General features: G+C 42.2%; 1 protein-coding gene across 1 annotated transcript in view; it reads right to left on the minus strand.

Annotated features, from left to right (window-relative positions):
* Window positions 1-1,652: 1,652 nt before the first annotated feature.
* Window positions 1,653-14,678, minus strand: part of ext1b (exostosin glycosyltransferase 1b) — a 105,298-nt gene continuing 92,272 nt past the window's right edge. Inside the window, exons 7-11 of the mRNA XM_070921350.1 lie at window positions 13,208-13,303; window positions 7,040-7,129; window positions 4,885-5,045; window positions 2,947-3,118; window positions 1,653-1,838 (exon numbers count right to left, since the gene is read on the minus strand). Of these exons, the coding sequence (XP_070777451.1) occupies window positions 1,653-1,838; window positions 2,947-3,118; window positions 4,885-5,045; window positions 7,040-7,129; window positions 13,208-13,303 (705 nt within the window). The remainder of the gene's footprint in view (window positions 1,839-2,946; window positions 3,119-4,884; window positions 5,046-7,039; window positions 7,130-13,207; window positions 13,304-14,678) is intronic.

Genomic DNA, 14,678 nt, shown 5'->3' on the forward strand with positions numbered 1-14,678 from the left:
AAAACAGCCGTTCTAAAAGAAATAGGTTTACCTAATTGAAGCAAAAACGTATCTCTGCCTGACAAATGGAGGAGAAAACCTTTTGTCAATTTAATGGCTCCGAGGTCCTCTGATATGTCATGAAAAAAAAGAAAGAAATCATGGCGGGCAGCAGAGCCACATCGGACTGATGACTAGAATATTTCAACACGAGAGCGTCGGGGCATCTCAAACTGATGTAGGCAACGTGATGTGCAATAAACAATTTTAAAGGCAGACCCTGATGTCAGAATGGCACTGATGCACTCAGCGTTAAAAATCTCTCTACAAGCACTCCTGTGAAACGACGCTGGTCACTAAAGACCTGCTATGGTCTGAAATGTTCTTCCATTTCTCCCTGTAAAGGAGGAAGCTGCTCCGAGGCTGTGCAGGAAGAAATAAATGGGCGAAATGAGTTTGGGTTAGAATGCAACGTTCTGCTCCATTTCATCCAGAAATGTTCATTTCGCTCATTTCAACGGAGGGAAAATGTACTCCGCTTGAGCTTATGGTTGGATGAGCCAACTTTTCAAGGCTCTGTACACACAACATGCACACACACACACACACACACACACACACACAGAAGAGTGAAAGTACAGAGAGTTTGAAGGGGGAAATAAAAGATGATGAAAGTAAGTGAAAAAAAAAAAAAGATGAGAAAAGTACAACTGCCGTGGCGAGTATGAGAGGAAAATGGGATATGAAACGAGATGTTTTTCTAACTTATCTCAGTGATAACAGGGAAGCAGATAGACCATTATAAAAGCCACATCAGCACATCAAGGAATGAGCCGACGATACGATAGTCGGGATGTTTTCAGACTTCAGGCTCAAGGATGTGTGTCGATGGCTGAGAATCTTCAGGAAATAATGGCTGCTTTGCTATAAAAACCTTGTCGGGCCACTGTAATAACCGGCTGGACTATTTTCTGTATTGAGAACGGAAATATTAAACTGATGACGCTCTGATTTCAAACCTCTCAGAGAGGAGAAAGGGCCAACAGTGATACCAGAGGGCTGATTTGTACAGAAATCAAATCAACTTAAGAACAGGGTTTCCTGGGCTATAAACCAGGGGGTTCGGTAGTGAGTCCAGTATTATGTCCTGATGCAGACTGGGGAGGGTTGCTAGGGGCGATCGGTGGGATTTATGGTGGGTGGGGTTGCCAGGTTTTGCGATCATTGACACCTTCCCCCTTCTACCGTCCTGCACATGTGCCGAGAGAGCAGGAAAGTCAATGTCGTCCGTGTTCGTGTTGTACAAAAAAATATTCTATCCAAGAGTTCTCGTCGTCAGTAGTGTGTGCTGTGTGTTTGCACATTTGCAAAACATACAGTGCTGTTTGGCATGTCCATCAGTTTGTGTACTCCTCTTTGTCTGTCTGTGTTTGCGGTTTTTGTTTGTGTTTTTCATATCCAAACGCCATCTGCTTGTTTCCTATTCATCCCTTCCCGCTTCAAGTCCTGGCAGCAGCGGCGCTGTGGTCATTGGCAATGTGCTGAGTGGAAGACAGAGCTGTGTCGCTCCCTGTCCATCCTGCTGTAGTCCGACTACTCCTTCTACTCTCCACAGAGTCTCTCTCTCGCGCCTCCCCCTGCGTGGGGTCTCCCCCGAGGGGGCGCCGGTCCTGTCAGAGCCTCTCGATGTCCCTGTATTTCTTGCGGAGGATGGACACCTGGTCCTTGAACAGGACGGGGTCCAGTCTCATCTGGGAGTGGACCAGCGGCATGGCGCCAAACCAGCTGGCGAACTTGTTCATGCAGGTTTGCCGCTGGGCGAAGTGGTCCGGATCGGCCCAGCGAGAAGCCCTCGAAGACTGGTGGGAGAAGAAGAGGAAGAGGAGGAGGGTTATTATCACTGTTATTAATCACTGTGATTCAGTGTTATGAATAATTATTGCTTTAGATCAGGGATTTCTCAACCTGGGGGTTATTCTGCTGTTGCTTGCGGGTACATGGAAAGATTGTAGAGCTCAATTATGAAAAATTAAGCTCTGATTCTGACACAAATTTGTGTTTAAGAAGAAAATAAACATCCAAGTAGGATTAGGTGTTGGTGTGCTGCGGATCTTTAGAAGATGTTTTGTCATTATGACCAGTAAGCTAAACAGTTGACATAATTAGCTAAAAGCGATGGATAAACAGCTGGAATAATTGGCTAAAAGTAACTGACAAACAGTTGAAATAGTTAGCTAAAAATCAACCTAAACATTGACAATTGAATAACAATGTCCACTATGCTGTACTACTTTAGATCCACTTAACAATGAACTGTAATGAACTGGTTTAGAATGAGACGATGAGAGGTGAGAGGTGGTGTTGATGAGGGGACACTTAAGCTTATCTGGCAGGGATGTCTGGGTACACCAGACAGAAACGACTGACAATAACAATCACTTCATTCAGTCACAGTAACAACTTCAGACACTGTGACAAGAGAAAACCATTACTGAATGACGACTGACATTAATGTTTCTCAATAAGTCATTACCCGGATCATTTTCTATATTTGGGAGAGCGAAACCCGACTAGAAACTATGACGCGAGGCGCAAACACGACTCTGTCTTCTGTGCTTTTGTCTCTCTCCGCCGTAAGTGACTTGTCCTGTTTACCCCTGGGTCGTCCCAAGGAGGTGTAAGAAAATAATTCATGCTGTTCATAAAGGCAGCAGCTGAAAGGCCGTGACACACACATGATGGGAAGAAAACAACACTGGCTTCAGCATGATTGATAAGAAGGAGCACAAAATCAAAGTGGATTATAAAATAAGGCTGTTTTTCAAATCCAAAGTTGTAAGATTGTAGTTCAATCACATCCTGTAATGAGTTTCTTCTTGAATGCAAACCAATTAGCTCTCTCATCTAAGTAAAATAAATCCATAATAAGTAAACAAGTGACATGGAAAGGTTTCAGTACACTCTTACCTGTCCCATCATGGTCTCCTTGTACTGTTTCTTCTGTGTGACCTTGATGGGCGGCAGCTTGGTGACAGCAGAGACCAGGATGTTCATCAGGATGTCCTCGCAGTTGGCCAGCTGGTCCACCATGCTCTTCAGACTTGTGGGTAAGTAGTTGGTGTACAGGTAATGGTAATACCTGCAAGAGAGGACAGACAGAGAGGAGTTAGCATAAGAAGAAGGCGGGAACTGATCCGGGTGGGGGAGAATTGTCTTCCCAACAGCAGCCATGTGTCCTGTAGTAAGACATTTACCTGAGAGAGCTGAAACATGCTTTTGCAAACATGCATGTTATATTCTTTAATGACAATGTGAAAGGGGTCGCTCCTAGTGATGAACCTACAGAGAATTATCACCTGAATCTTTATGTAGCTTTATAGCTAGTTTCAGCTTATTGTCTCATCTGACGGCCTCTCACTGCTCTCACAGTGTTGTTTTCGGCTGCAGCAGGCAGCTGTTCACACCAAAAAGGCTCTAAAAATCTACTTTACACTACCTGCTCAGCACTATACAGCCTTCAAACACAGTTAGCGACTAGCTTGGGAACATAGTGGAGCATTTAGCAGCTAAAGAGTCTGATATTTCCCTCAGGAGTAGTTAGAGGTGAAGAACAGTACTAAAAAAGAGAGTGAATATTGGACTTCAACATTTGTTAGGTGGACACAAACGCGACTCCAGTCTAATGATAATGTTGCTCCGTAGCTGCTGAATGTGTAAATAAGCAGCTGTTTGCTAACAAAGTTCACCATATAAACTTAAAACATGACATGTCCAAAATCTTTGCAGGTTTCATGTGTTTATGTTGAGATGCAAGAAAGGCTTTCTGTCAGAAAAATGCTGGCAGAGGAGCCAGAGCGCATTCATCCAAAATTTCAAATACATTTTGTGTGTGTATGTGGGCCAGGGTGTCAAACAAATGCCTGCGGATTAAAACCTAACACAAAGACTAAGAATCAAAAGGTGAAAGCATTGAAATGGAAAATGAAGCCGACTGAAGGGCGATTTACAGGTGAACACTGTAAAAACTGCACATCTATGATCAAAAATCATGAGGTCCGGGTTTCGGGGTTTTTGCTTCTTTTGCTGAACACTTGATGATACTATAGCATTATTTTCAATAAATCAACTAAAATGCAGCACAAAGAACTTAGCCATATAATGTTACAGCATCATGTTACAGCATTGCCTTTACACTTTTCCCATTTACACACATTAAAGTGCATGTTGATTGATTGATTAATGCCTGAAAACGTCACTGTGACGGTGAACAACACCACAGACTTTCTGTAAAGATGGCTGAAGAGTGGCGTTTGCCACAGAGATCTGCGTGGACAGCTTTATGTAAATGCACCACAAATTTAAGACACCTTTACGTTCCAGTTTGAAGCCTTTGGGTAGAACTCTGAATTCATCAACGGACTCAAGTTCCTGGACGGATTGAACGACTGACTTATTGGAAGTGATTAAGCGTTTGGCTGCAGTGATTGGCTGACTTCAGCTTAATGGACTGCTCCCATCACAGCTGAGTGAAGCCATATTAAAGCTGACAGGGGGGTAGTATGACTAAATGTGGGAACTATGGAAGGCTGTGTAGCAGACAAACTGACATTTCTTGGATAAAACATACCCAGTGTCAAAATACTGGTTTCCTGAGGCTGTGCTACACTGAACATCACACCTACTTTCATAATCTACAGATCACTGCATCAAAGTGTTGTATCAAAAGAAAGACAACTGAACACTGGAGAGCAGAGTAGAGCAAAGCTGTGATCCCCGTATAACAGAGGGGGAGCAGAACAGAAGTAAGGAACTTGAAAGAAAACAGCAGAGCAGAGCGAAACAGTGGGAGCCGCCTCACATGGCGGTAAACAGCTGCACGGCGAGAATGTGAAGTGTGCACTGTACCTGTGGTAGATGGCGGCCCCCGTCAGCACCATCGAATAATCGTTGGTCCATTTGGATGTGTAGCCCCAACGCTCCTTGTTGCTGTCCCAGAAGTGGCTGCGGGCGGGGTAACCTACGATTCGCTCCGGGAAACTCTGCCAGACGGTGAAGGCGAAGTCCACCTGGACAGACAGAAATACGCATTTTAACACATTATGATGCACAACATTTCACATATGCATAAACATTCACCCTTTATACGTTTTTGACAAATTCATTCATGATTAATAACTCATTTATTTTGCTTTATATCAGTTATAAACAATTAACAGTAACTTTTGGGTTGCCAGGTTATGAAAAATCCCTATGCTGTTTATTCTCCTTAAGCAGGACACTTGATTTATCTTTTTAGATACATCTTTGTTCATCAGGTAGACACTATAGTGCCGTGGTTACCAACCTATTTGGTCTGAAATACCCCACAGCCCTGTCAGATGAACTCCAGTACCCATTCAATATTCATTCATTTCAACAGTTTGTTCATTACTTTTAGCTCATTATTTCAACTCATGGATTGCCAACATTCATAACTGCATCACTACCAGATACAAAAGACAAACTCCAGCCAGAGGGATTTTTCACAACCTGGCAACCCAAAAGTTGCTGTCATTAATGACTTATAACTGACTGACAAAACATTAGAAATGATTTATTAACCATTGATAAAGCCGTTATTACAAGACAATTTGTATCCCTGAAGGTAAATTAAATTCAGTGAAGATTTTTTACCTACAGTATATATTGTGTGAGAAAAAAGACAAAGAGGAAAAGAAGAAGAGACTTCAGGGAGAACTAACAAAGGAAGTGCACAATCAAACAGTACAACAGAGGCAAAACCTCATCAAACACAAAGCAGTCTTTCCTAAGCAGCTGCCTGCAGCCAACTTCTGTGGCGGCGATCAAAGCATTCAATCAAATAATTAGACGAAAACATCAAAAAGGCCTCAGCGGCTCCACAAACAGCTCGCTCTACATTACAACACATATTACCACACTACACTACACTGAGAGAGTGCTTATATTAATGAATACTTATGTCAAAATCCACCATAAAACACAATACACATCATTTTTATCTTCTCCTCCTGCCAGAATGTGTGCATTCAAACAAGTCCCGAAGGGAAAGAAGAGCTCTGACTCTCTTTTTCTCTTGCTTTCAGTGCAAGAGGAAGGTAGAAGAATGACAATACAGCCACAAGGGAAAAATATTTCGATGGTTGAACTGGTATTGCTGGAAAAATGGGCATGTTGGACCATAAAAAATATGGAAAATATTGAGGAAGAAGAACAAAGTGAGGATTTTATTCTTGTTGAGAGGCCAAAAATTCAAAAATGCCACTCATGTCATTTAAAGTTTTTATATGATGGGCGGATAGATGGGGAGACTGAGACGGAGAATCTGTGATGGTTTTTCTGCCTGAATTTATTTTTTAACTCGCACTGGCATTGATGTTCCCTGGGCTCCAAAAACTTTGGGAATTGTTTGTGTTCGTGATCCAACTCGTCTTCATGGGAGAAACGCGGGTCGATTTGGTTTTTGGGGCTAGATTTTCCCTTCAATGCCAGCTCTGCCTTGCCATCTTGATCCTCCGCACAAACAGCTTTTATGAGATCTACTTCTACACTGTTCAAAGCAGCATCTGGCTTCCCGTGGTGCTGCGCCAAAACGTGTCCCCGGGAAAAGCAGGAACGGTCCCGATAGCACGTGGAACAAAAATGCCCACAACAGTGCTGCTTGAGAGTTGCGGATTCGGGGGGGTCCAGCGTGATTACAAGTGCCAAAACATGAGGTGGAAGATGTTTCTTTCCATCAGGAGAGTGAGAAAGAAATAGAGGCAGAGAAAGAAAAAGGCACTGGGAGTAAAAGTTAGAAGCAGCTTAAGCAATTTAAGAAGCGAGCTGCAGAGCGATAACTTGAAAACACCAGGGACAAACAGAAAGAGAGATAAAAAATTGAGACAAAATGCAATCAGAGAGTTGCATTTGGGACACGGAGAGAGTTTGTTTTGTCTCAAGAGGACCAGACTATCGAGACAGAGGAGGGAGATAGAAGGAGAGAAAGAAGAGAGTTTTCTATTCTATTCTTTTCTACTAATTTTATCATGTTACAAGATACCTCTGTGGTGGACAACACTGTGTCTTCATCCAGGCTAAGGACAGCATCGGTCACTATGGTCTCGTAGGGCAAGAAACGACTGCTCATCACCTGCGGAGGGAAACACAGAGCACAAAGGGTTAAAACCACATCATGAGAACGGGAACATTTGGATTCCCCTCTTCAAACAGCATTCGTTTGTGATCATTAGGTTGCCTGGAACACATTAAAAAAGCTGCAGGAGCATCTGAAAGCTCTCTGAAAAAAGGAGTGATGAAAGAGTAAAAACCTTTATGGTCGGAGGACTGAAAACTTGTACATGTTGTCCCCTTTTTTTATTTAACTGCATCGTGTTGCAAACTAACAGCGTGGATGTATTTATTTGCAAAGATGACAGCTTCCATTGAATATTTCCATGGAAACATTAATAGCTCCTAAATCATTTTTTTGAGTCTTTTGTTCCAAATATTGGCTTTTCTATCAAACACCTGGAAATGTTTGCATTTTTAACAATAATTTCTCATTTCTCAGCTAGCAAACGTTTAGCAAAATGGACATCATTTTGAAATAAATCCATCCATCCATTTTCTGCTGCTTATTCAGGTTCGGATAGCTGTGGCTGCAGACTTAGCAAGGTAGCCTAGGTGAACATCTCCCAAGCCACGTCCTTCAGGCAAGATGAAATACTGTATGCAATCTCTCCAGCATGTCCTGGGTCTGCCCTGGATCTCCTCCCACTCGGACGTGCCTGGAAAACATCCAGAGAGGCGCAACAAGGAGGCATCCTAATCAGATGCCCAAACCACCGCCGTGAAGGAGAAGCGATTCTGTGCAATAACTGATTTTTTTGACCACTTGAGGGCAGCAGAAACAACAAAACGGTGCGGTGAGAGTGAATGAAAGCAGTAAAGTTGAGTGGGCCAGAAAACCAAAACAATGAGCTGAAAGACGCAAGAAACGCTCCGTAGAGCTGAGATGAACTGCAGAGACATAATTCCTTGTGAGTTCATCAATGTGCGCGACCCCTTTCACTTACAAGTAGTCAGGCGATCCATCCAACGTAGAAAAATTGATTATAGCCGCTTTAAGGGTGAGCCCAGCCACCCTGACATCCAATTCGTCACCACCCAAAACTCATGAGTTTAAAATTAGATTTGCTGGTAAATCTATAGCTTCCCCTTGAGATACATTCTAAATAAAAACTCTTTTCTACTACATACATTTTTAATGATTCCTTACAAATTCATGGGATTCAGGGGAGACAACAAGCCTTGACATCAACAAACAGCAGCACACAGAGAAAAAGAGAAAAGCCAATATCCTACGCTTTACTGCACGCTGCTCCCCCATTGTTTTCAACAGTGACAGAGTGCTGATACAAGTTTCCATTACTGCTGCGGAGTCGTCTTTCTCCTTCAAAATCAATACCGACACATAAATGCAGCAAGAAACGTACAGCGTGAGTCATGTGTCCTACATATGGCACAAATTTATCCTTTCTTCTCCACCACTTTGGAAGAATGAATATGTATATTTAACGGCAAATGAAACCAAACTGTATAACACATGACGGCCCTTGAACGTTTACTGGAAGCAGGGAGAGTGATGGCGGCCGGGGGCGGGACCTGGTGGGTGGACGGAAAGATCAACATCTTGAGGATATTTAGACGGGAAAGTCTTTGGTCTGTTGCTGTGATGAAAAGCGCTCGGATGAGAGAACAGCAGCTCCTCATTGAGGAAGAGTGTGCGTTTTTGTAAACTGGATGTGTGCTCGAACTCAAACACCCTCCCACACAAACAAGAAACAGCTCACAAAAGCATCGCTTTAGCAGGAGACTGTTATTCAGTTATTCAGCGCGGCTCTGAAGGTCAGGCCTCTCCAGCTGCACTGAAAAGCCATTACATTTACATTTAAGAATAGTCAGTGTTGACCTCTTTTCTCTATAAACACCTGGCATTGTCGGCCTGCTGCGCGCCTGCAGAGTGACCTCACCCTCAACAGGTCTTCATTACTCCTACAGGGGAGGGCAGCAACAAACACCAGTAACAGAGTACATGGATTTACTCTCGAGCTGCGTAAAGCCCTTTATCCACTGTATTATGGCAGCTAATGATACGTTTATTATTAAGTGTTTAAACTCACTGTCATAAAATATCAAAAAATGCCCATCACAATTTCCTAGTGACCAAGGTGATGTCCTCAAATTGCTTATTTAATCCAACCAACAGTTCAAAACTCAAGATTTTCATTTTACAATGACATAAAATCACAAGACAAACACCCGAGACAAGCAGAACATCAATACTTGATTAAAAAGCATCCTTAAATTAATTCAATGCTTTCTGTTGCATGATTTCACTGTACAAATGTAAATAAAGGAAAAAAGGCTAAAACAATTAATAGGCAAATAATAAAGAAAAACTGTATTTAAGACATTTCAATAGTGTTTTAAGGGCTCAGACTGAGATAATATCATCCTTTTTAAGACCTTATGGTACACGGGGGTGGATGGATTAAGAATCTGTGATTTCTTTTTCAACTCCTTAATACTAGTACACCTGTTCCCTGAGTTCTAACTTTGCAAAGTTGTATATGTTCATGATCAAACTGTTTGAGTTCATGGGAGAAACATGGGTCAATGTGGTGATGAAGAATAAAGAAAAAAGGCAGACTGAACACAAATACATAGTTGTTAATGTCCAAAACTGTAAATAGGCAAAAATTTGAATAGTGTTTTAGGGACTTAAATTGAGATTTTTCATATCTGCTGGTGCACTATCTAAGCAGCAAAAAATGTAATGTAAAACATGTTTCCAGAGTGTAATTCTACACGTATGTCTCCCCATTTCCTGCTGACGCCACCTCACACAGCTGAGTCCTGACAGAGCTGTTGGGGCTGGTCGAGTACCATCTACTTCCCCAGAGGCAACAAGAAGTTTTGACTGTCGCTCATACTCTAACAGGGTGGAGGAGCCGAGGCGTTTGAGTGACAGTTGTATTTACTCACAAAGAAAAGGAGAGGGAAAATGAGAGTTGAGTGGAAAGAGGAGAGGCGGTACCTCCCTCTCATTTCTAGTGTCATCATTACGGCCGTAATATCCTGCGGGCATAAGGAAAGAAACAAAACAATTCCATCTCTTCGCCCCATTTTCTATGCTTGTTTTTCAGCAGAACATAGAAAATATGAAAATACCAGCGAAGAAGAGCTGGAGAGAGAGCAAGAAAGGAGTCAGGAGGAGAGAAAGTGACAGCGAGACAAACAGCAAAAAGAGAAAGAGATGGAAAAGAGACAAAGAGAGAAAGAGAGGACGAGAGGCTGGTGTTTCCAACCCCCACATGGTTTGTAATGTTAGAAGTGCGACATATTAGCCTGGGGCTTCCTGGTGCTCTCCAGGAATGTGAGCTCTTACAGCAGGAATCTGCCTCCAGCGCTTCACCTCCTTGCTAAAGGACAGCAGCAGAGGAGAGAGGAGGACCACCAGAGTCTGTAAACCATATTAAGAGCTGCTGGGATTCTCACACGGCTTAAATCAACAGTCATAAACCAGCTTTTTGGCCACTGCGCCAGAGAAACAGAGAGGATGACAGAGGGAGGGACAGAGGGGAACGAGAAAGGATAAGTTATTCCATGTTTCTGTTATTGTTAACAGATCCCATGAACTAACAATGCTACCATGTCTGCGTTACTCAACCCCAAGCTCATCCGTTCCAACTGAAGACTTTAAAAACAGGTCACAAATAAGTAATTTCCTTTTTTGAAAAGGCTGAGTAATTTCCTAAAACTGCAGTTTTTAGCAAACTTTACTCAAACAGGAGTGGACAGTGCATTTGTTGGGGACTATTTTCAGCTGTGGATTAATACACATTTTGGTGCATTAGTTTCATAGTGTTTTTTCAAAAGGAGTGGATCTTTTTAAACTGATTTTCACACCTTTCACCAAAAGTTACGTTTCCTGCTGCAAGACGACGTGTTATTCTTTAAACTAAAAGACGCCAACAGGCCATTTGAGGCGAGGAAGATGTATGAATTTAACGAGAAATAAGTAAGGAAGTGAAACACAGTCAGGGAGTTTTGGAAACCTCTAGGGAAGTTTTCATTATACAATTAAAAACATACACATGCTGGTTTTTTGAGTCTGGTATTTTTAGTCTCAATATATTTAAATTCTACTTCTTTTAGGTCAGCAATAAATAAATAAAAACATAAAGGAGTTAGCTGGCAGTGTGGAGGCTTTGAATCTGAATTCAGGCCTTCATGTTTGGAAATAAAATTTGTAAAACTGTCAACTGAAGAAATAAAATACGAGACATCTAAAGGATTTTAAAAATTAAGGGAAACTTAGAATCATGACCTCAGTATTTCTTCTGGCTGCAGTCCTGAGGAGAGTATGGAGGAGGAGAGGGCGATGCAGTGATAAAGAAGCAAAAAGAAGATGAGAGGGAGAGAAAGGATGAAGAAGAGGGAAAAAAGAGAAGATCTGTGAGTGAGGAAGGGGATGAAAGAGAGAGAGGACGAGCAAGATAAGTGGCAGGAAAAAAAGGGATGAAAAACCTTCTCTCTCTCTCTCTCTCTTTCTCCCTCCGTGGGGTGGAGGAACACAGCCTGGCTCACCACGGTAAACACAGAACCCGCCACAACCACAACAAACCACAGGCTGCCTGGCACACACACACAACGGCAGTACGCTAAGCCTGTTCCTGCTCCCCTTTCACGGACACACAGCTACACACAGGGCCCTCCCGCTGTAATTGACAGCTTGGGAGAAACCACTCAGAGCCACGGGGAGAGGCAAACCATAAACCCAGCCTGCCGCCAGGGTGACTGACACTGATGTGAAAACCACTTCCTCTGATTGGCAGGTGAAGTTAAATCCTCACAAGCCGGAGAGGGGAGAGAGGCCAGCGTCGGATGAGTCTGATGTCTCGGAATACAGACGAGCAACCAGATCCTGTTTCCTTTTCTTTAGAAAAACAACCGTAAAATGTGAGCTAGGAAACTCTAAAAAAAACATAAAAAAAGAAAAAGAAAAGAAAAACTGAGCTCAGATCAGTAAATATGACCCTGTGTGGCCACGTCTGACCTTTGACTCGGACAAGGAGAGGTCACAGGGAGGTCGAGACAAACACAGCAGCCCCTTCAACAGGGCAGAGTTTTCGGCGTGAAAGCCTAATATGGTTGTCATAATAAATGCCACTGAGGCATGCTCACGGCCCGGGACTCTGGCTTGTTTCTGCCTGGAGGGTTAACTTTGAAAAAAAACAACATCAGTCTCTTATGACAGTGTCAGTCAAAAGAACAGAGGATAAAAAACAAGATATCTCTATCGCTGAGAAAAGTAAAAACGTTATTTTTATGCACATTTCATTTAGTTTGTAAGGCATATTGAAACCTTTTTCTCACGTGTGCTTGAAAAGATTGAAAAGCAATAGATGATTAATCAATTAGTCGTCAATCGAGTAGTCCTTTCAGTCATTTTTCCAAAAATTGATCTGTTTCATATGATTGTAAACTGAATATATCTGGGTTTTTGATTGTTAGTTGAAGAAAACAAGCTATTTTTTTTCTCTATTTCACTATTTTCCTTTTATGGACCCAACGATGAATCAATACATCAGCACATGATGACGGTAATCTTTAGTTGCATCCCTAAAAAACATAGATTTAAATATAGATTTTGCAATAATGAGTTTTAAATGTGAACATCATGAGTTATTAAACACATTAAGAAAAATCAAACCTGAATTAATGCTGCAGATTGTTTTCTGGGCATGATTTTATTGTGTATATTGAAACTCGACTGTAACTAATATCTCCAGAGAGATTTCGCCACTTTCTTCAGTTAATTAGATATTTAGATATACATTAAAAATAAATAAACGCTACTATGCATATGCACTTTATTGCCTCCTTATCTTTCCTAACAATATGCATTAGCCTCTCAGCCCCCCCCGTGTATATTATTCCCATTACTGAGCTTTAATTAAAACCACACAAACTGTCCCTTAATGGAATCAGTGCAGCACAAATCGAAACTCATTAACGCCCAGAAACTCTCAGACTGAATAAAATGTGTCAAGATACAGTAGCTTTACAGTTTGAGGATAATGCATAAGATGAGCTAATTAGAAATGATAGCGGTCACACCTTTAGGGTAACTGAGACGAGGAGTGCGTGTGTTCGGGCTCACCTTATTCTCTCCCTCGATGACGATGACGGGCACTGAGGTGGCCGGCCAGCGATGCTTAGCAGGGAGAGGCTTGTCACAGTTCCACAGGACGATGATCTAAAAGAAGGAAGAAAGATATTATTACCTGCAGCAAATAACTGCGTTGAAAGTAATTTGATTTCCTTTAAGCAAAAACAACTCGCAGCACACTTCCCAGCTTGTTGCTGAATCAACCCGCTGAACATGTGACATTTACGTGACCTGCGGAGAGCAAATGTCACCTTAATACAGTCTTGATTGAATTTTAAAGAGCCAGAAGGGCAACTGAAGTGATAAAATATTTCCAATTATGTTCCCAGAGTGGTTTGTACAGTTCAGTCCATAACCAATCACACTGTCAGGTTTCATTTCTAACTACGACACGTTGCTGAACACATTTTCCAGCCCATGTGATGTCACGCTCCACCCTCCAACCAGATGATGTTTTACATGACGGACTCGTGTTCTCCAGCCGCAGTCGTGTTTTATACGACTTGGTTGGCTGTTCAGCGACATGCAGGTCAGGAGTTAACCTTCCCCATTCACTGCAACTTCAGTGGCGGACCTCATTAATGTTTGATGAGGAACACACACACTTGTGACATGACTCCTGTCTGCCCTTACACACACATTTACACACACATTGCGTTACAGTCACACATATCTGTCAGTTCTCTTCATGCATCTTAAATGTGATCTGGAACTATAGGCCTTTTTCACAGCAGACATTTTGAACGGAGAATGGGGCCACGTTAAGAATGGGTCCATTCCATTCAAGTGTCTCACAGTGAACCAGCACGCACAATACCAAGACCCTGAAACGGGAGCAGCTAAATGGAATTCAGCCCTTGTTAATGTTATATACACCTGTGCTTTTCCTACTGTGACACATCAAAATGTCTGCTGTAAAAAAGGTCTATTAAACAGTGATTGTCCAATCATAGCTTAGCAACCGTAACTAGGCACAACAGGCCTGTCAGGCTTTGGATAAGTCCAGAAGTTGAACTGGTGTGCATGGGGCTGTAGTAAAAGCAATAATTGGTATTCAAATAATTTATTATTTGGAGGGTGGTTGCAGATTGTTAGCATGTGTGGATAACTAGCTTACTACAGCAGCAGTAGCTGAGCGTTACCTCCCTGGCCAAGAGTTAGCATTTAACTACATTAGTTTTTTGGGGTTCAGAATCAGAATCAGAAATACTTAATTGATCCCTGGGGAGAAATTAGACTATATATAGGTTATAGGTTATATAGGTTAACAAAAAAAAAGCCCCCCAGTCATGACTAGCACATCCACTGGGTGGAAACTGGTCCTGGATACTATCAGAGTTAGCAGCTCTGTCCTTGTTACATTTGTCCTCATCCTAAAAGCCTTTTCCCTTGCAGTTGTAAAAGTGACAACATGCTGTTTTAAGTATGTAAGCAAAGAAAACAGTCTGATCATATGTTTTTA

The sequence above is a fragment of the Enoplosus armatus genome, chromosome 16 (genome assembly GCF_043641665.1).
Source record: "Enoplosus armatus isolate fEnoArm2 chromosome 16, fEnoArm2.hap1, whole genome shotgun sequence".
NCBI classification, from domain to species: domain Eukaryota; kingdom Metazoa; phylum Chordata; class Actinopteri; order Centrarchiformes; family Enoplosidae; genus Enoplosus; species Enoplosus armatus.